The following is a 22364-nucleotide window of genomic DNA, read 5'->3' as shown; positions in this document are numbered from 1 at the left end:
TTGATGGATTTAAATCTAGCATTTGTTCTTGTGGAGGTGGTGTTGCAGCCTCAATTTTATGTAAATAACAGTTCAGGCTCTTTCAACAGTGAAGTATTGGATCCATGGAGCCTGGTGGTGCAGCAGTGAAGAGGGTAGTAATTAATTGCTGTCTAAATCAGTGATAAACATTTGAAGAAATATGCAGTGGATTAATTTTAAAATGGCACATTTGGACCAAAATCCAGATTATTATAAAGAAAATCAGATTTCTGTTCTGCCTAATTTTAATTGCCATGCTGCTTCTCTTGCTACCTTGTCATTCCCTTCCTTAATTTTTCCTGTGTGATGTTTTTTGCCTTAGACCGGGGAACTCTATGTACTGTGATATCTGTATCGTATTATGTTATCTACTCTTAATCCATTCACTCTCTGTCAAGATGTAAAAATTACGTAGTCTGTTTTAAAAAAAAAAAAAATACACACACCACCACCCCCCCCCCCCCCCATGAAAATGTCTGGTATCTTTAGCCAAATTAACTTGCTGTTGTCTTCGTAGTGCTGCTAAGTCTGTATTCACTGGGGAGTCAAAGAATGGTATAAGCATTTAGTGGCAGCAAATCGCATGACTAGCTTTTCTTGCACTTGTTTTCCATGTAGTAATTAATCACAATTGTTTCTAGTGTAGGCTTAAGAACAAATTTATTCGAATTCCTTTAGGAAACTGCCTGTGTATGTAGCTTTAGCTGATCAGTGTGGATCTGGAGAAAAGGAAAAGTTTGCCTCCCTTAAAAAAACCAAAACCTGACATGTCTGGTCTGTTTCAAACTATTAAACTCTATTTTGTGGATAATTCCTCAAAGATTAAATTTTACTTACAGGAAAAACTGTGTCTTTAGAAGGTAAATATTGGGTTCAAATAGGGCAAATATCTGCAATGTTGAACTAGTGGGTGAAATTGTGTGGTTATCTTGGCAGTAGGGCTTGTAATGGTTCCATCTGCCCTTGAGTTTGAAGGCAAGGATGGGTTTCTACTGCCATCTGGTGATACGAGGTTGCATAGCTTTTTGGATACTTGTCATACTGAATATTGTATGCTGAAGGAGAGAAGTAAAATCCTCATCATTTCCTCTGGAGGGTGAATTTGTCAAGGAAAAGTAGCTGTGACACAATTAAAAATACTGAATTTTTTGAATAATGAAGTAAAAGTGCTCAGTTACTATCTTTCCTAAATTTATAATCTTGTTGTAGGAAGTGTCAAGAAAACCAAACCTAAAATGTTTGAAGCTAAAAATACCGCTATGCGATATTCACTATTCTAACAGCTCAGATTAGAAGTCTGAGCTGGAGATAAATAACTGATTATACACATATAGTAACATGTAAATTTGGTTTCTTCTGAAGGCTAAGCTTGTTACTCTTTGAAAATGGTTTTTTTTTAGTATTTTAAGTTACAGGATGCTGGTTTGCCTCGACAAATTTTTTTTTTTTTAAACTTTCAGTAAATAGAAATGGATCACCTCACGCTTTGTTTGACATTAGTCGTAAGTATAAGCACATTAGATTCAGAAAGTGTCTTGCTGGCAATGCAAATTTCATAGCTGAATACATCAGTGGAATATTGTGCTTGGTATGGACCAGGAGTTAGGAGGGGGCAAAACCATATTTTGCTCATGAGGTGTCTCTTTCCTGGACAGGAAAAAAATCTAGAGATAAAGGGATCCTAACTAAGTGCAAACTCTGGAGAGACCTGCACTTCAGTGGAGTTTTCTTTTTTCCCCGTTTCCTCTTCCTGTCAATACTCGGTTTGTAATTGCTGCTAGCCTGTTGCCATTTGTGCTTTTATCCCAGTCTGTACTTTCTTCTCTTCTTTTTGGGGCTGCTGGGCAGTGTTGAGGGCAGAAAAGAGAAAGTCTGTCCTAACAGTTTGATTTAGCGTGGTGCAAAGTGCTGAGGTGCATTTACAAAGCCTTCCTTAAACTACAGCATCTGTCTGCTTTCAGAGCTGTAGGCTGAGTATCACTGGTAGTTCAGTGGTGGGCCCAGGCTAACAGTGGTGCTGTGGCCCAAGGCTCGGTCTTAGACCCAGCACTGATAGCCATCCTGCTTCTTGGGGTGCTAGTTGTTACCTGTCTGTCAATTTAATAAGTCTGAATTCTTCTTGCTCTCTGTTCTTGTCTGATCTTGTGATACCTGTTCTATCACAAGATGAACAATGTGAAAAAATTATCCTCTGTCGATGAAGCATGATCAGTTCTCTGTAGGGTGTGATGTGCTAAAGATGTATATGCATATAGTGTTTTACTGAAGAAAATTATTGTGGAAAAATGCTGCCTAGTTCCAAGAAAACAGTTGAACTATGTGACGTGCATAGAGTGTTTTTTGCTTTTTATTTTCTTTTTTTCTCATTTTTTTCCTTGCCTATGCCCCCACCTTTACTTTGGCCAAGATGGGATGTGTTTTCTTGAAAGAAAGACATATGCATATTTATGGTATTATAGTAATGCTCGTTCAGAATACTGTGGAAAATGTCTGCTTTGTCACGAATTTGAATTAATTTTTCCTCAATGGGGACAGAGCATGCTTTGCATATGCATATTGAGGAACCTACAGGGCCTTTTTAAGCATGAATGATACTAATTTGAGGAAAATGGTTTTCATGGAAAATTTTATTGCAAGTATTTTGGGTTTGGTAAAAGTGTCTAATGTAACCCTGTATATAACCTAAGTTTTATGCAGTGCTCTCAGATTAATTTGTAGTGTAAAATGTTTCCTGTTCTTTTTTTAAAGGTATAGAGAAGTCCAAGGAAAATAAACTAGGTCATAAGGATGCACATCTGAAAAATGAAAAGGCAAGCATATTGTAAGATTGAAGACTACTAAAAGCAGTCTTTTTATAGCAGGTTTGAAGTTGTTATAGATTGCCTGTTTCATAACAAGCTTTATTACAGTATACTGCATACACTCATAGTTCAGGTAACTTCCCTGTGTCTTATTTTGCACTTGGCATCTATTTACCTTGAGAATCTTGGCCGCACTTCTCTTATCCTTTTTATGGGAAGTTAGTCTCTTGTGGCAGATCGATCAGAAATAAATGAGGTTGCCACCTTTAGATAGTTAGCAAAGTTTAAAAATGTTCTCAAACCTCTGTCGCTGAACAGTCACTAGGACATAATCATAAAGTGAGCTCATTCATATGAAAAATTACTTTGTATTTGGAAGTTTAGTTTTAGGCTTAACGATCTCTCTGAATTTCTGGTTTTGTTGTGATTTTAAATGTGAGTGCGAGTGAGTGCCAGTGCAAGAATGGGAATGGATAACTGCGGCAGCCCCAACTTGGGCTGTGATTGTAACATCCATTGAGTTGGTCAATGAGTTGCAGGTACTGCAAGTGTACTCCTATCACAGCTGCAAATTTCATAGCCTTCCTTACTCTGGTGCATGTGGCACACTTCGGCCAGTCCATTCAGCTTGCTGAAGATGCAGAAAACTGGTTTCTTTTGTGGGGTGGGATAATTTCCTACAGTTGGCTCATACATAGATGGGCAGCTGTGGGTGCACATGAATAGCAGTGGAACCCCTTTTTGTGATGATGTGCTAATTTTGACTGCATCTAGTGAAATTTCCTATATCCACACAAATTATGAAGCTGCATCCTGGGAGTTGTTTTCTCTACTTCCAGCCATGTAATTATTTCTAATAGAAGATCACTTCTTCCTGGAAGGTGCTGCTTCTCTCTGTGGTTAATTGTAGTTTCAGCTGTATTATTCTGACTTGATAATTAAATTGCTTTGTTCTTATTTTTGAACTTTTAAAAGAGAATTGCTTATTCCTGATTCTCTAATTACTGATGTCCTAATTCAAATTTTGCAGTGTTAAACAATAAAGCTATTTGCAGTTTGACTGGAGAATACGCTTGAGTGAATATAGTTGTCTTTCTACAGCTCTTAAACATTTTGTCCTTCTGTGATATTTTCCACTTATGGTAACTTTTTATAGTGTCAACTTTTTGATTAGCATTGCCTCATTGCAATTAATTTGTCTTTGTTTGGAACAATCACTGCTCTTTTTTGTAGTAGCAAAAGCTTAATTCACTCCCTTTTTCTGTTTACTTGGAACCTGTTAATTGTACTTTTGCTGTAGAGTTGATCCTGTGAAGTATGATCTCAAGTAAATTACTGGCTTTGCAATTCTGGCTTCCTCTGTCAATACAGATTGAATAGAGATGGCCAATATCCTCTGATCAGTGAAAACTGTTGTCTTATGGAATGGATGGGAGCCCTGCACAGCAGTAACTTGGGGTTCTTTTGAAGTGAGAACTCCATAGTTTTTAGAATGGTAGTTACAACAGACATAATGAAGGAGACTGGCTGTGCTACAAGAGCTATGAGAGGCTTCAGTTACTTTTCAGTGGAGTGGGTGAATTTGACAGTTATGCATGACGCTGAGGCTAAAAATCTGGAGACAGCTGCTTTGTGGAAATGTTAGAGAACTCGGAAGAGAAATTGTTTTTTATTTGGTTCTGTGTGGGATCGGGTTCAAAATCTTCCTGCTGAAAGATGCTCTGAAAGGGACTGAAATCTTTCTGAGGCATTAGAAGGTACATAAGTCGCTGCAGGAATGCTTCATTTCAAAAAAGGAAATTATGTAAAAATGAAGGAGCTTTTAAAAGTAAATACATGGAATTTCCCCTCCAAAACTGAAGCATTTGTAGGTAGTATAGGGATTTATTCAAAACAGAATATTGGAGACTTAAAACAAATATTAAAATCTGTGGTTAAGTGACAGTATGAAGATGACTACTAAAAAATGTCATTATGCAAAAAGCTGAACTTACCAGATTTTGTATTTTTATAGTTGCCTCATTTGAGTAAGTTAAATGTAAATATACAATAGTATAGTCCAAATAAGCTTACAGTGATGCTTGCAAATGCATCACTAATAATACCTCATTTTTTCTAATGCCTCAGGAGTCGAAAGCTTGCCAGCTCCTATAAGACCTGTTGATCAAGGCATAAGAGGCATATTGAGGGAAGATAAACTCTGTATATCCGAAAATATCTCAACATATATTTACCTTGGGGAATCTTGTAAAGGTTGCCAGTTGCCATTCCAGAGTTCTTGTTTACAAAATCATGTCTCTCAGCTGAAGAGCTTGTAGAAGAAACTAGCAAAATAAACAGTAAGAAAATACTAGGGTCCATAGCATATCAAGAGAATTCCTGAAGAAAATCAAGGATCAAGGAATAGAATTTTAATGTTACCATGCAACTTCTTGCTTAATGCTATTTAATGGCATACCTCTGAAAAGGGATCCTGGGGACTATCTGGAGTAAGAAAGCTGTTCTGGGCATAGTGGATTAAACAGAGCAGAATATAATACTCATAGACCTGATAATACTACTTCAGTGCAACTTCCATTATTTTTCTGTTATATCTTACAGTCTTGTAATTTGTTTGAAGGCATTTGTGGAGATCCAGTTGACACAGTGCACTCGAATTTCCAAAGCAGTCATTATGGTCCCTTGCCAAAAGTTCTTTAATAAACTAAGCTGTCATTGAAAAAGCTCTGAATATTGAAGCTAAAGATGGAAGGGAATTGTCATTCCACTCTTCACATAAAGGCTACTAATAACCTAGTCACAGTAGAAGACAGGCTACTGGACTAGATGCGTCTTACAGTTGTTAATTTGCTGTCTTGAATATTGGACTAATATCCAAAATCATCACTGCTTTTTAAATATAATATAATCAATACAAATCAACAAAATAATCTACTGATGAATAATTGAATTTTGTTTCATGCAGTGTGGTTCCCCTAAACTGTTTTGTTAGTATCAGCATTTTTTATAGGATATCACTTCCTTCAAAGCTTATCTAAATTAACTCTTGTATGTTTATTTTTTTTCTGCTAATAAGCTGAATAATTGGTTCACTTAAATTCCATTTTTTCCAGGAGATTAATGATTCCACAATTTTCTTGTTAAAAACATCTGCCAACCCTGAAAAATGTACTGCTGGTCAGGTAGTCAGGACAGTACATGCCAGTGAAAGTCTTTGCTGTCAAGATACCAAAATTGTGCGCTATTACCGGGATTTAGACTTAACAACATGGGGATATCAAGAAAGAAATCTTCCAGGAGAAGCAAAAAACCTGAAACACGGTGAAAAGAAAATAGCTACTCCCCTTAAAAGAAAGCAAGATGTGCCTAAATATTCTTCAGAGAAAGCAAGAAGATTACCTATAAAGACCTACACTTCTTCACATGAAAGAAGATACAACGTTAATTCTGGACAAACAGAGTCTTCTAAAAATTGTCCTTGTGATATCAGGAATTTGGGATATGAAGAAAAAAGAGAATTGCTTGCAACTATAGAACAGGCAGTGGCTTTTGTAACTACTATGATATTTCATGATGGTTCTTCACAGCTTAACTCAGAGCAGGTTAGTGAATGATGTCTTTTGTTTAGAGTCAGTTTTGTAGAACCATTTGAACTGTGCATGTGATTGAAACATAAACCATGTTCATTAGGAGCCTAGAATCTGGACAAATTTTGTGTGTTATTGCTTACCAGAATATAAATGTAAAATGAGATAAACCTTAATACTTCTGACTACATTTTATTTTTCATTACCAAGTAAAACTTAAAAAAAGAAACTGCTTGGGCTAAACAGGCATTTGTATACTTTGAGTGAGATTGTTTGAATTAGAATAGTTTTTTCCTGCTTTTTACTGTGTCTGTCACAATGAAATTTTGTTTCAAGGCTGAAACATTTGCATGCTCCTCTACTGTGTCAATGATGTATGCAATAACTCTAGTATACATAATAGGTTTCATATTGTAAAATATTTGGGAAATATTTTTGGATTTTATATTTTTTTATAGGGTTGCATAAAATCTGTCACAAGAAACACTATTGTAATTATACTTAACAGGTCTTAACCTCATCAGTAAAAGGAATTGTTGTCTTAGTGAAGAATCGGACTGCTCACCCTTGCCCTCCCAGTTACTCTTCAACTGATTATACTTGGAATGCTGCTAATGAAAATGATAGATTAATTTATTTACAAATTGAACGGTCATCTCTTTGGGAACAAGAACAACAGGCTCAAAAGAAATTTGCTTGGTGAGAGCATATAGGAAAAAATACTGGTTTGTTTTACATAGGCTTTTAGCAATGGTGATGTTGGTTACTTGGCACAGGATTAATCACCTTACATGTCAAGTTTGTTGAATTTCATATTAGCTGTGTTAGTTGTGTGTCAAGCCTGGGCTAATATAAACCAAATAAGAATAGACTATTCCTTTGGGCTCAGCATATTGCTAACTGCAGCCCTATAGAACTAGACTGGGATTCTGGTAGGAGCTGTTTACATTCACCTAGAAATCCTTTATGGACAGAACACCTTATATATAGCAACAAACCTTACGTTTCATCCAGATTTATCTTTTTTGTATCTTATCTTCTGTTTCCTGAACTGCATTTCTTATCTAGTACATTTTTGATGGATGTCGTTACAGTAAACATCCTTTTGGAGCTTAGCAGATACTTTCAATTTTTTGAGCATAATAGACTTTTTTAGTGGCTTTTGAGATCCTTAATGAAGTTTTCCTAATGTTCAGTAATAATGTTACAAAGAAATTGCAAGATAGTTTTTTTAAGTAAATGCTTTGTGTATCTGTTTAATAGTTGGACTAAATTTTAAACTTCCAGTTAGTATAACCAAAATCCTTTTTTATTTCTCACTATTAACTTTGAAATAGTATCTGATAAAATGAGAATTGAATCTGATTCTTAGGTATAATAGTCACATAAAGCTTCATTAGAATATTTTGACTTTCAGTAGTAACTGCTTTATTGTAAACTGCTGAATTGGGGTTATTAAGAGCATTCATTTTCAAGATGTTGAACTTGGTTGTTAGGTGCATCTCTGCCACTTCCACTGTGACTGGAAACAAATCACTTCACTTACCTGTACTTCTCCAGCTGTAATATTGGAGTTATATGACAGCTAGTTTAATAACTTGTTAGTATGAATTTAAGTTGGTCTGAATTGATACTAGTATCAATAAAGCATATATGTATGAACAGTAAAAATTTGATAATAAACAAGTTGAGTAAGTGGGGTGGCATTTAGATGAAATGTATAGGTAATTATTTGTTGTAAGAATGGCGCAGTTGTTTAATAGTGGATCTACACTGTATACAATAATACCTTATGATTGCTACAGTTTCTAGTATGTCCAAAAACTTGGTACTGTGGTTTCTACAGATAAACTTGAAAGCTCTATAAGAAAACAGTTTTTCTATATTGCCCAAAATAGACCTTATTAAAAATGACACAATTAGTAAATCTATATATAAATATATATAATTGGTAAAATCTCTTTAAAATAGCAAGGATGTGGGAACTATAGACACTTGCAAAAGGAGTGGAAAAATGTTGTAAAGATGAAACATTCTAGATATAAATAACATATTAGCACTAGGCAATGATGGTGATTTAGTTTGTCTAGTATTTTTTAAATCGTGGTTTTACAATACTAAATTAATTCAGAAGCCTCTGTGATCTTATTTGGGTGTATTAAAGGGGTGCCAGTTGCTGTTTCGGATTAAGATTGGATTCAATTTTGAGTGTCAAATCAAAATTGTTTTCTTTATGAATGCATGATAAGGCATACCTGCTAAGATGTTTAATTTATTATAGAATGAAGCTTCAGGTGTTACTGAATCGAGAATTTAATATTCAAATACAGTATTTTGTTCTTAGAGGAATAAAGACATGTCTTGTATTAACTGTTTAGTATTAGGTGCTAGTTAAATGTATAATGTAAATAATTCACTATATCTAGTAGCAATATAGTGTGTGTTAATGAACTACTTCTGTGCAGGCAAGTGTTGTTTCAAATGCTACATTGCAAAGTTCCAATTATTTGCTTCAATGCAAAAGATTTCCTGAGGACTCTACTTCAAGTTTATGGTAATGAAATTAGCTGGAAACAAGGTAATTAATCTAATCTATGATCCAATCCCATAATATCTGGCTTTTGATGTTTCTGTTAAAACCACTAGGTGTACAAGTAACTAGATTGGTGATTAAGAATTTTAGCACCATGGGAAAGACTACTGTTTGTGGGGGAGGCTGTGGCCAGAGGCTTGGCATGTCAAGATGATGTATTTCTTCTCAGAGTAGGAATCAAATAATTGAATAATTTAAGGATAGCTTCCAGTGGAAACAAAAGCTCTCAACGTAGTCATGACTATAGCTTAAAAAGTCAAACTGCTGCATGTTTCATGTTCCCTAGAAAAACTTTCTCTGCTCAAGAGGAAAGACTAAAATAAATACCAGAGGTGCTCATAGTTGTCAGAATTAGGAATTACTTGAATGAGTCCTTGGTTTTTTGATGGGAACAAGTAAGACACTTTTGTAGGGGTGTAAAAGCAACTACAAGCAGAAGATATAAGATGTAAATACCATCTTCTGGGTTTTTTTCTTCATTCTGTGTATCATACTACTCCAAAATAAGTGTGATCTTTCAGGAAGGACTCCTTCTATGGAGAATCTTCAGCTTGTGTTCAGCATCTGAAAAGTTTCATCAGTAAATCACAGTAAACTGATGATGATTTAGAATCTGGTGTGAAGATCTAGACAAAAGACACGTAGTCGTGGGAGTGGGAGGGGGGGAAGAAATGTGATGGTACAGGCACTAGTGACAGTTTTATTTTCCTGTACACACAAGAAATACTAGGTTAGATCCTAACTGATGCATAGGATTTGCATTTGAAGTTTGTAGTGTCCAAAAGAATTCTTGCCCAGTTGTATGGTTTGGGTTTTTTTTAAGCTTTGGAAGTTAATGCTTCTTCACCTATTATTTCTGTATTGTAAAAAATAAAGAAATAAAACCCCAAAACAACCCCAAAAAACCCAAAAGCAAACAAAACCCACCCCAAAAGCAACACAAAACCCCTACTGTTTTAAAGGTAAAAATCTCATCGTTGTAAATCAAGCAAACACTGAAATTTCTCTCTATGTCAATATTGACTGCAAACAGTTGAATGATTGCCGTTATTCTGAAACTGGTGTACTAACCATTGGCATACATACATTAGCCATGACTAGGTATGGTATGCTTTGCCATTGAGATTCACTAATTTTTCGAAGTAGAAGGACAGGATTTGAGTACCATGTCAGTCTTGAGGAAAGTATGTTTTTATCAGCGCAGACTCCTTACTTACCCAAGTTTGATCCTGGTTTTGCTTCACTCCTTTCAGCTTTGTTCTGTCTCGAGTTTCCTCCTCCTCACCTTGCACATGTCTTCCTTTCTCCAAGACTGAATTGGTGGTGATGACTACCCTCACCTTTGGTGAAAATTGTACTTGGGAAGGAAGGAATGGATGGATGGTTGGGGAGTTTGATTCTTTATCCTTTTGCAGTTAGAGACTGTCTCGTGCTCATTGTAAATAGAGATATGAGAAAAGGATCTTTGAGGTATCTCAGAGACTACTTGGTAACAGGATTCTGTTCTTCCGCGTATCCTTTGTAAGGTGGTGGTAGTGGTGGTGGTAGAAAATTCGGTGCTCTTTTCATGCAGTCTTCTCTTAAGCTTATGAATGTCCATCACCTCACTAGGCAGAACCTTCCTGCAGCCTCTTGGCACTTTCCAACAGCCATCAGCTGTGGAGTGTTGCTGCCCATCAGTGAGGCAGAGTTGCTTAGTTTGCCTCTTTACTGTGCATCATTTGAGTTCACAGCAAATCTGTCTGTTATAGTTGTCAGAGTTTCATTTAATTCCTGTAGGGATTACTTCCTGTTCAAAAAGCAGTGGAAATCCCATGGACACATCCAAAGTTTTGTGAGTGAATGCAGAGTTTGACATACTTTACGAAGCTGCATGATTCCAGGGCTGAGACTGTCCTTCTGATCACAGAAGGACTTAGTGCTACTGTCGGGAGGGTATCCTTGAGACAATTTCCAAGGCTGTTCCTTAGCATCTGTTAGCTTTTGAGGTGAACAGCTGTTTGTATTCAGAGTATGTCAGGATAGCGAGCTACATGAAATCTTGGTATGAGACTATGCAGATGAAGTATCCTTTGGTTATCTGGCCACTCCAGCAGAGCTCAGGTTGATTCAGGGGCAGGATGTCTCCTTCCCTAACACTTGCTGAGCAGCCATATGAAGTTCTTTTCAGCAACAGTTATGTCAGTGGAGGTCAACAAGCCTGGTTGTCTTTAGAATAGTCCTGCAGCTGTAACTTGCATTATGGATGTTAAAGTTTGCTTCCAGGTAACTGAGTCTGTAAGGTTGTGTAGCATGGAGTTCTCTGTAAATGCACCTGTCAGCTGTCATTTGAACTTGGGGGATACTGAAGAGGCTGCTTAGACCATCTTTGAATAGATTACAAAGCATTCTAGTTACTAGTGTTTCTCTTTTCTTCTTTGTAATACTACAGTACGCATGTTGAGATTGTAGTTAAAAGGGAAATGAAACTGCACTAGGCTTGCTCTATCCAATGTATGTGAACATGAGAGAAAGTGCAGTATAAACACATACGATCCTATAGGACAAAAGGCTCAGATTTTTGGAAACAATGCATTGTGCATTGATATGTGAATTCATGTATACATTAAAGAACTTAGAAGTCTGATTGCTAGGAAGTAAATCTTCTCTCCTCTGACCCCAAACAGCAATTTTGTGACTATCAATCAAGTTAACAGCAACAACAAAATGGTACCAGAGGGAGACACTCTTAAGAAAAACTTTCAGTTTGTAATTTTTCAGCAGTAAGAGAGGCTTTTACAGTCAGTCTTAAGAACCAAAGGTTTACTTGCATTTTAAAACTTGAAAAAAACCAAACCCACAAAAAACCCCTCTTCAAAAATTTTCAGTATTGAACTTACTCCTATGTAGTCATGATACTATTTGTTACAGCTCCAAATTCAATATTTTAACACTTTTGTAGTTTAAATGCTTGTCTGTTTGATGTGTATGTAAGGAAAGGCAACACTTTATAGGTATTTTTCAGTATGGGAGGTAATTTCAATGTTTTTATTCAGAAATAACTTATTTTTGTAGTTGCTGGTAGTGTCGTGTTAGATCCAAGGATTGCAGCATGGCTGATAAACCCCAGCGACACAGTTCCCTCTTTTGAATGTTTACTACAGAAGTATTTTGAAAAGCCTTTTTCTATGGAAACAGTAAATACAGATATGGGCACTTTGAGAAATGCATCAGTAAGTAGTTTGTTTTAAATTGTTTGCGCTTGGGTTAAAAGGGGGAGGAAATGATGAAAGAATTGCTTTTACTTACAAAATACTGCAAGAAAAAAAAAGACAGAAAATGCTTTTCTGAAGGAAGAAAGTTACTACATTAATATTACTTGTTGGAAATCTAATTTTAAAGAAAGGGGAGAAGGGGAAGGTTCACTGCATTCTTCCAAGATGGGGTCATATTCTCCAGGAACAGCTGTAAAATTCTCCTTTAAAAGTGGTCAGCAACAGTATTAATGTATAATCTGATTATTTTTTTTCCACTTCTCTGCTTTTCAGTTTTCCTTTCCAAAACGTTTAATGTCTTATTCTCTTAACTCCTGTGAACTTGTAGCCTTTATTTAGTTAGTTGTTATTAACAATTTTGCTGAATTTCACAGCTGGTAAAGGCACACATCATAGGCTGAGGTGTTCCTAGGGAGTCAAATGTGAACCTTCAAGCATGTGTTTGAAAAATCTGTAAATTGTTATTCTCAATAAGAGAATGCATGATGAACTTATCGAGAAGTTATTCCAAGCCCCATAGAAATGTCTTACTGTTTGTTGAAACTTATTTACTGAATGTTATGAAATGTTGATATTTGTATTTTGGGCCATGGTGATCTACTCTGGGCACATTAGCCTTCAGGGGTTGTTTAAATGATAAAAATAGATGTGTAGCAAACTAAACGGTGGTTTAGTGATTTGTGGTTTGGTTTTTTATTATTTAAGAAACCACCTACTTTTCAGAGACCTTGCTTGTTCAGGCACAAGTATTGTAACGTAGGGCTTCTAGGATACAAATCCACAGATGTCAAGTGGTCTTAGAGCAGAGCCAGTTTACTTCAGAACACTAGCCATAAACTGCAGTTGTTCAGATGCTATAGCCTTTGTGGGTTAAGCTACTAGTGCAGGCAGAGGACAGGCAAAGAGGCAGAAGCAATAAACTTGGTTATTTTTATCTGTGATATCCCCTCCTGTGAGTCAGCATCCTTAATCTTGTCTCTTTCCTTAGCTTGACTCAGTCTTTTGTTCTTTCTGTCACATCTATTCTTAGTTAACATTTCTCAACTTTGTCATCGTGATTCCCAGCTCTGAGTTAAATACCAGAGTTTTATTTCCTTCCTGCCCTACTTCAGGTCTAGTTTGTTTCCTTGCCCCAAACATCTCCTAGTCTTTATGCTGACTTGTTCACCCAAGTCCCAGTTAATGTGTCCCTCTAACATCCTGTGATTATTCCACACTCCCACCCCTGATTCCTTATGCAATTACGTTATTCCCTGGACTCTCCCACTTTCTTTTCAGCTTCTTTGTTTGCTCAGTGGCTCCCAGTTCTTCCTGTGAATCCTAGCTCTTTGCCAGGTTTGTCTCTTCAGCCTTCTTGCTCTGACTTTGCTGGTAGAAGTTGTCTTCACTCCCAGAGAGATCCACTTGTGCCCCACTACTCTATTTAAGCTCTCTGTTGTATTGTGCTGGTCTTGTATACCTGGCATAGTACTTAAAACGACTGCTGTTTTATTCTGTAGCCTGCTGTTCACCCACACACCTCTCTAGCACAAAATATGTGCTACTTGCTGCTTGTCCGTATATTTGATGCTGTGCCAAAAGGCTCAGTAAAAGGAGTCATAGTCCATATACCTTGAAACCTTTCCTGAAACAGGTTCTAAACATCCCACTGCTCTTGCAATGGCTTCATTTGCTGATAAGGAATCTTGCGGTCAATTGAAGCCTGTCATTGGGCTTACTTCCACCTCCAGAATAGGGTCAAGTAAGCTCTCTGTTGCTGGAAGCATAGTATTTAACAGACAGCTTGTTGGTTCCAGAACCAGTGGGCATGGACAGTGTTTCCTGGAGACAGGTTGATGATTTTTCACTGGCCTGCTTCAATTAATCTGTCTGGTATAGAGAAGTCCTCACTGATAGAACTAGACTGTTACAAAACAAGGATCACCGCCGGTGGATCTGGGTGTTTCAGCTTTGAAGAGAGCCCTCTGCATCCTGCCTTCAAGTAGCCTACTGTTTCCTCAGTCTTGCAGTGTTCAAGTCTGCTGTAGGCCCAGGGGAAGCCTGTACAGTAGGTGTCCGTATTGTCTACTCACCACACAAGTAGTGCTGAAGCTGTATAGGCTAATAGCCCTTGAGCAGATGGAGAACCCATGTGGGCTGTCAGTGGAATTCATTACCCCATTTTAACTCTTCTGCTGCTGGGATATACTTCCCACTAACAGACATCAGCTTATATAGAATCTGTACAGTTTTATCTGCTGTTATCTTGAGTCATATGGTCATTTCAAGATAAAAACAACTATGGTCCAAGCTTTAAGTAGCTAGTGCCCCTATGTTTTGTGGTATGTTGTAGGAAAATGTGTCTGTAGCAAAGATTACCCCAAAACTCAGGTAAATCTGTTTTTAGCATGAAACAGAACTTCTTGTAACTAATAGGTGTCTCCCACACTTCTGTTATGCTCAGCACTTCTCTTAAAAATTAGTTGCATCAATTTGATAAAGTTCCTGTGAAGGTTCTTCCTCAGCTGTGTACCAGAATGCATGCCTCTGTAGCAATGCTGTGTTATAGTTTATCTTAATACACACTAATTTTCAGTCAGTTCTGGTTCTGTTGTGTTTGTGCAGCCACAACTAATTTGAATTCCTTCTGCATTCTGTTTGGATCAAATAATGGATGAAACATTGCTCTTGTCAGTCTGCATCTGCTGTAATGCTTTGGTTCCAGACTTGTTTTTCATCGATTAATGGGACTGTTTTGCAAACAGTAGGCCAAAATTGTGACTTTTGTGTGCAAAACTTATTTTTGTACATTGCGGGATGGATTATGTTTACCTGTTGATTTACAGCTGACTCTTGCACTGTGAGGCCACAGGATCAAGTGTTTAGATGTACTGGTGTCTCAGTCTGTGCATATCCTCATTCCCTAGAAACGTAACCAGGAGATTTTAAGAATCATCCTGAAGACAAGGAGGAGATAATGGCATCTAGTTCAGGGAGCAATTATTGCAAAAGACCCTGTTCAGATAGAAAAAGGTGTCCAGAGATACCTTCTCACAGACTCTGAAGGGAACTTACTTCCCTGAAGGGAGGAAGATGCTTTCGTATCCATTAATTTTTATATGAATTTAGTTTTTTTTTCTTTTAGATAAGTCCTTAATTCTGAGATCTATTTAGACTATATAGACCCTCCTTTAGGAAGGTTTTTGAAGATCTTCCAAATACTTTCATTATTCTTACCTGCTTTTGCTTCAAAAGAACTATTCTTCTAGCTGGACAGATTAAAAGCCCTGGAGGCCCATAGTATTATGACACCAGGCCTGTTCTTAAGAAAATACTCTTGGAAACAATCTCAGTGGCAATCTTTCTGTTTTAGTCCATCATTCATCCAGTATAGTGGAGTGATAGCACATCTAGTTACGTTGCATATATTCTTTGAGATGATAAAATCTTAATCTTGTTCTTTACAAAATACTGGATGGTTCATTCAAATGGAAGCATTGTCTTAATTTTTTATGCAATCTTAGAGGAGTGTAAATCTGATAACAAGTAGATAAGTCTCTTTTTTTTCCTTCTCGTCACAAAAAGACCAAAGGAAAGATTCTGAATATATCAAATAAAACCCATGAAACTGTGAAATAAGTAGCAAAGTCAAGTCTGGTAGCATAATTTCTGAGATGTTGCTCTGGTAAGGAAAACACTTTCTAGCTCAGTTTGATTGGAGAAAGCAGAATATATTTCTTTTGGAGCAGATTTTTTTTGCCCAACTGTAGGTATTTCATGAGAGCAGTAAGGTAAGAAACCTGTAGAATAGTTGCAATCTGTATAACAAGAACTTCTGCAGCTCATAGTATGAGAGTTTTTCTTAGTGTTCCATCAGCCCCAAGATACGAATGCAAATAATAAACTGAACATAGAATAGTTAGGATACCTTTAATATACGCATAGGGTAAATGACAAACATGAAGACTGATGGCTTAAAAGATGCCCAAGGAACCCTCTCAGTGCTTCTCCAATTGAGAAGCTTTCCAAGTGATTTCATGGCCCTTTGGTTTCCTGTCAATATATTCTTCTTTTTTTTCTAAAAACTTTTTAAATTCTTCTAGACAGAAAGAGATAATTCATTTGGGAAGCAGATTTTAAATTTATTTTCACCCCTGCCTATGTGCATTAATTTAGCAGAAATGATCTTGGAATACCCTTTTCACCAAGTATTGAGCCAAATCGAGGTCAGTCTTTAGCAATGTGACTATTGAGGAAGAAACAGTGTTACCAGATTATCTTCTAAACTGGTTAGAGTTCTGTTGGCCTCAAAATTGATTTATGCTCTGATGATGAGTCCTCCATGTGGTGTACGTTACACTCATGTTGTCAAACATAAAATAGTAAGCTTCTACTAAAAAGTTCTACGTGCTGATCTTTTTTTTTTAATATTTTTTTGTTTTCCAAACTGTCATGGACAGGAATCTGCAGTCAGCACTGCACTGTGTCTGGGAGAATTGTCTTGCATTCTGGGTTTCTGTACTTGCTCAAGATTCTGTAGTCTTACGGGTTTTCCCTGTCAGACTCCTTTTCTCAGTCTTTCCTTTCAGGGATTTTTGGTTTTCTTCCAGTTTCCTTCCTTTCTAGTACAGCTCTTGTTTTATATAATAATCTTTCTTGGAATTCTTAACTACCCTTATTAAAATAATGCCTTATGTATAGTGAATCTTACATCTACCTTTTTTGGCTAGTCAGATGCTGAGCTCAGGGTATGGAACTCTACAAAGGATCTCACTAAATTGAGTGCTAATTGAGCATAAATTGAAAGTTATGTGTGCAGAGTAGTTTCAATTTACAAAGAGATCTTTGAGTCATTGTTGCCAGCTTTATGTTGGTTCAGTATGCAGCAGCAGCCAAAAAGCTAACAAAATGTAGGCACCATAAGGAAAGGTATTGAGATGAAGAAAAGGAACATGATTTTTTTTTACCAATGAAAACCTTGGTGTACCCATGTCTTGAAGACTGCGCAGTTCTGGTCTCTGCATTTCAAGAAAGGCACAGTGGGCTTCTAAAAGGTCAGAGGATGGAACATCCTTTATTAAGAAGATGTGATAAAAATTGTGGTTATTTGAAATGGAGATGGAAAGACTGAGGGGTACTATGCTAGCAGTTTCCTAAATTATGATGAAGACAGTGGATAAAGTGAATGCAGTGGTACTACTTGGCAAATCCTGCAGCTGTAACTACAAGTTGAAGAAACTAGGAGGAGATGGGGTTAAAGACACGATGAGCAATGAAGTCTGCAATCTAGAGATAAACAAAAAATATTAAATACATTTTTGAAGCAATCAAAATGCGGACTGTCTCTTAGAGATGCTAGTCTAACTTCATGAAAAAATGTAGTCTGCAGATTAAGCAGGTTCCATTAAGCCAATTGTTCTATACCTAGCGTACATGAAAACAATATATATATGTTCTCTTTATAAAAACTGTTATGATCCCCTCCTCCAACTTAGTAGTCTAAACTAAATAAGCTTAATTTATTTCTTTGTAGGTCATGTTTTCTAAATTTACTATTACTTTTTGTTCTCTTCTTTAGCTTATCTGGCATTTCTTAATGTATGTCTTAAAGTATTGTGGCCAAGATACCCCAATATTTCAGCTATATCCTCAGAAGTATTTATCAACACAGAGTAAATGCCTCTTTACACAAAGAACCATTAGTTAAAGTTCACTGTTTTACACAGAAAATGAGGAACTATGATAACATGATGCTTAATTCCATGTAACCTATTTTACTACCTCCAGCACAGACCAGGGTGTGATTCTTGGGGAGGATTATACAAACAGGCAAGTGCAAGTCCTCTAGAATGCTGTCCTAGGTTCTATGGTTTGTGACCCAGGAATTTTGCGGGACAATGCTAGTATTTTTGCACTTAATGGCTTGGATGTAAATTTATTCCATAATTTTGATTCTACGGTCATTGTTGATGATATAGGCTACAGGAAAGAAAATCTGTCTGCAGCATTTTTCACATTCCCATCTTTCCTCACAGGAATTTAGTAAAGAAAAGCAGCACTTTGTTTACATTTTCTGTATCAGCCTGATAAATTTCATTGGCTAACATTAAGTTTATTTTTAGTGATCATGTTCTCGGAGCTAACAATCATATTCTTAGTGTCTGTATACACTTCAAAATGGTCTTCTAGCCAACTGAAGGAGGTGGCATGGCTCTGTACAGAACACCTATGGAACAGAAGGGAAGGAAGTGAATAGTTCAGGCACAGAAGAGTGGTAGTACTGATAAGAGAAAGAAAATTGCAAGCAATTTTTCCTTACTTTACAAATAGCAATAGAATTCTGACGTCAATGTAAAAGGCAGCGTAGTGATACTATTTCCCCATACTTGATCTGTGCAAAAGATAAATAAAAGAACAGGTAAACCTTGAATATTCATGATCTGTACTGTTCTTTAATTGTGTTTGTCAGAGATTTAAGAACATTACTAAAATGTTAAATATAACAGGAGACATACAGAAAAATGGTTTTATCCCTTTTAAAATAAATAGTATTCTAAATATTTTCACGTTAGCACTAAAATTATTTTTTAATTTTTTTTTATAGCAGTATCAAAACTTAGGTGTGAACTTGGAGAAGCTTTATAATGTAATGATGGATCTTGCTCATGACTTGCAGGTAAAATACAAGTAGTAGTTACTCAGATACAACTTCAGAGGTATTACCATTAATTAAAGAGAGTTAATGATGTGCTGCTCATTCAAATCGGAATCTTTTCTTGAGTTAAATAGAAGGCTTCAGTCCATACTGGTTTACAGTGCTGGTCAACATTTAAAATAAAGTTGCCCATCAAATTTGCCATTTTTTCCTGGACAAAATGGTTAGTCTCAAAGTTAATCTTTAGAAGAAACTTTCCTTTGCAACAGTTAACTGTTAACTAAGAACAGGCTTTGTTTAGAATATTGTGACTTTTCTTTTTGTATTTTAAACCTATATGAAACAGTCTAAAAAGTGTTAATAGAGTTAAAACAGACCGTAGCTGGGGTTTTTTTTATACGTTCCTTTGGTACAAAAGCTCTCAGCATATCTTTTGCTCTAGATTGTATTAGCTGCATGCTGGTCAAAAACTGTGACAGGCATCCTAGAGATGTAGTTGATGCCCCAAGCCTCTCAGCGTTTGAGGCATTTGGGCAATGTCATTGATAATATGCTTGTAACTTTTGGTCAGCCCTAGAGTGGTCAGGCAGTTGGACTAGATGATTGTTGTAGGTCCCTTCCAACTGAACTATTTCATTCTATTTTAGCCCTTATTGCAGTTCAGAATGAATCTCAAGAAGTCTTTTACTGGTTTTTTGCATGTGTTTGTTTTCTCCCTGTAGTCATATACCTGATAAAGTGTCAGAATTTAGGGATACACTCAGGTTCTGGTGAAAGGTACATCACCGAATTCTAGGCGGTTTCCTTGAGATTGATGGTAGTAAGTGTAGGACTTAAACCATCAGTTGATGGAGCCATGTTAATCTGGATATCTAAGTGGCCCAGCAGTATGATGAAACAGTCTGTGAAGGAAGGCAATAGGAAGCATCAAAGGCACAGAAAATGAGAGCCAGCCTACAGGAAGTGTTTAGGCAAGTGTTGCTGTCTGATTGCTTCAGTGGTTAGAGAAAAAAGGCTTCCTGTTCTTTGTAAGTAAATTGGGTGCATAACCCTATCATCTTTTAGTCTTTTCCTGATGAAAACAAAGTTATGAATTCTGAATGGCTGTTTAATTGTTCAGGTGAGTAAAGAAGAAGGGATAACTATGTTCTGTTATAATGGAGCTTGTTCCAAAAAATGAACCTTTTAGAAAAACGGGGTATGTATATTTCTTTATTACTATACCTGTACAAAATGATTACTATTAGAAAATGCATTATGATTCCCCACAAAATGAAGTGATAATGGCCTACAGTATTTAGATACTACAATTCACACTAAATAGTATTTCTTTCCATGAGCAGTGTTGTCATATAAAAAGGGGTTATACAGAAAGTGAAATACTGCTTACTGGAAAACAGATCCACATAATGACACCACTGTATGTTTTAAGATTAAAATTGGCTGATACTGAAGAATTTATTTTTATCTTGCTTTACAGGTTCAAGGTTTGTGGAAATTATTTTGCACATTAGAACTTCCACTTATCAAAATTCTGGCAGGTATGAAAGTTCAGTTCAAAATACAAATCTTTACTTTTTTCACACAGCTGCTGCCTATGCTCAAGTAGAATGTTGTGTGATTTTAGCTTCATAACAGCAGCGCTGAGTTTGTTTCCATCTTACAGATTAAGAAGCATGTAAGATCAAAATTATCAATTTTAAGTGTTCTCAGTATATAATTGTATTTACAGTAATGGAAACACACAAAATACACGTGAACAAACAAGAACTGAAAAAAACATCAGAGATTCTGGCGGTAAATGTCTTTATTTTTTCTTTTGGAGATTGTATAGCATCATCTTTCTGCTTTTACGGAGGGTAACTGATTAAAAAGAAGAGGAATATTTTTGTTTCGTCATGTTCTACATGACAGTTTGGGGCTTCTAGTATTTTTATTGTTATAACTAATATTTACATTTTTAGGGTACTTCCATGTTTATTCAGGCAAGCAAAAAGGAGGCATTTGCTTCAAGTCCCAGAACTGAGATTGCTTTGCAAAATGCACAAGTCCTTTTGTGTTACGTGTTGGAGCGTAAAAATTGTAATGACTCTTTTGAACCTACAGTTACCAGTAACCATCTTCCTGAGAAGAGATAGATATTTCTATCTCTTTGTCAATAAAACAGTCTTTACAACTTACATGTTCTGAGAGTTCCAAGTTTGCCATTTCCCCATGGATAAAAATAGCTACAGGAGAATCCTATTTTGTAGCATAAAATCTAAGTAAGATAATCATAGCGGTCTGACAGATTACTGAAGACTATAGAGATGTGTAAGAAACACAACTATGCAAATTATTCTGGTAAATCAGTAATCTAAATTATTTTCCCACAATTCTGGTACTTTCTTCTACAGTAAATTCCTTTCCCAGATCATGAAGAAATGTAGACTAAAGAATATATATATATATATATATATAAGCAGTCTACTAAACAAAATGTTCATAGCCATCAATGATTAGACATTATCAAGTACCCTGTTTTTAAGTAGAAGTTCAATATACTCTTTAACCTAGGAAGTAGCAGATGTTGAAGAAAATAATAATGTAAACAGAATAATTCTGATGTACTAATTTATAGTTGCGACTCAAAGAGCTTGAACAGGAAGCCCATCAAGTTGCTGGAGAACAATTCCTTTTGACCAGCAGTTATCAACTCAGACAGGTAATATTTATACTATTATTATGCAAGTTGTAAGTTCTGTAAATTGTTATTGATGCAGAAGAATTATAAAGCTTATAAAATTGTCTTTACAACTTCAGAATCCTTTTGATATTATGTTATTTTCTGATTTTAGTGGACACATCCATTTTTCTTAAATCTAGCAAAGTTTGATAATCTGTATTTGAACGTGTTTACATGAATTATGCATTTGATTTTAGCAAATACACTTTTTTCAATAGCTCAAAAATAAAGATTTGATCTTTTCATTTCTGTGTTAGTCCTCTTTACTACAGTATGTTCTATTTTCCTTGAAGTCTGTTTTCTAGACTTAAGTTCAGTCACCAAATAATTTTCCTTTTTGTTTCAGCACTTGAAACACTGGAACATTTCTCTTATGTTTGTCTTACTGTAGGTACTATTTGAAAAGTTAAAACTGCATGCACTGTGTGAGAAAGTTCACAGAACTGAAGTACAACAACTTGTGTCCACTTCAGAAGTTGTGGTGAGATGGGGAGGGGTTTTAAGAGTCTGAATGATTTAGCAAAACTCCCAAGTTATGTTCCAATGAAATTATCATTTGTCTAAAGTTTTTCTAACCATCTTGATTTATTTTTGTATTGTACTAATCACACTTCTTTTACTTAAGCCAGAAATGAAAGTTGCACTCCATGATGGGGAAAACCAAACTTTAGCTATAAACAAGGGTTAAAAACTTGAGTAACCAGCATGCATGTATGACCATCCTCCTCACAGGAGAGAGACTTTCTTTA

At 36.2% G+C, this 22364-nt stretch overlaps 1 protein-coding gene across 1 annotated transcript in view; it reads left to right on the top strand.

Annotated features, from left to right (window-relative positions):
* The window catches only part of POLN (DNA polymerase nu), a 106183-nt gene that overhangs the window by 2286 nt on the left and 81533 nt on the right, over positions 1-22364 (top strand). Inside the window, exons 2-11 of the mRNA XM_055706019.1 lie at positions 2770-2831; positions 5936-6424; positions 6918-7108; positions 8875-8987; positions 12057-12214; positions 18843-18911; positions 20371-20431; positions 20623-20687; positions 21511-21594; positions 22007-22096. Coding sequence (XP_055561994.1) covers positions 2770-2831; positions 5936-6424; positions 6918-7108; positions 8875-8987; positions 12057-12214; positions 18843-18911; positions 20371-20431; positions 20623-20687; positions 21511-21594; positions 22007-22096 — 1382 coding nt within the window. The remainder of the gene's footprint in view (positions 1-2769; positions 2832-5935; positions 6425-6917; positions 7109-8874; positions 8988-12056; positions 12215-18842; positions 18912-20370; positions 20432-20622; positions 20688-21510; positions 21595-22006; positions 22097-22364) is intronic.

The sequence above is a fragment of the Falco cherrug genome, chromosome 1 (assembly GCF_023634085.1).
Source record: "Falco cherrug isolate bFalChe1 chromosome 1, bFalChe1.pri, whole genome shotgun sequence".
In the NCBI taxonomy this organism is placed as follows: domain Eukaryota; kingdom Metazoa; phylum Chordata; class Aves; order Falconiformes; family Falconidae; genus Falco; species Falco cherrug.
Note: the sequence above shows the minus strand (reverse complement) of the source record. Positions and strands in the feature narration are given on the sequence as shown.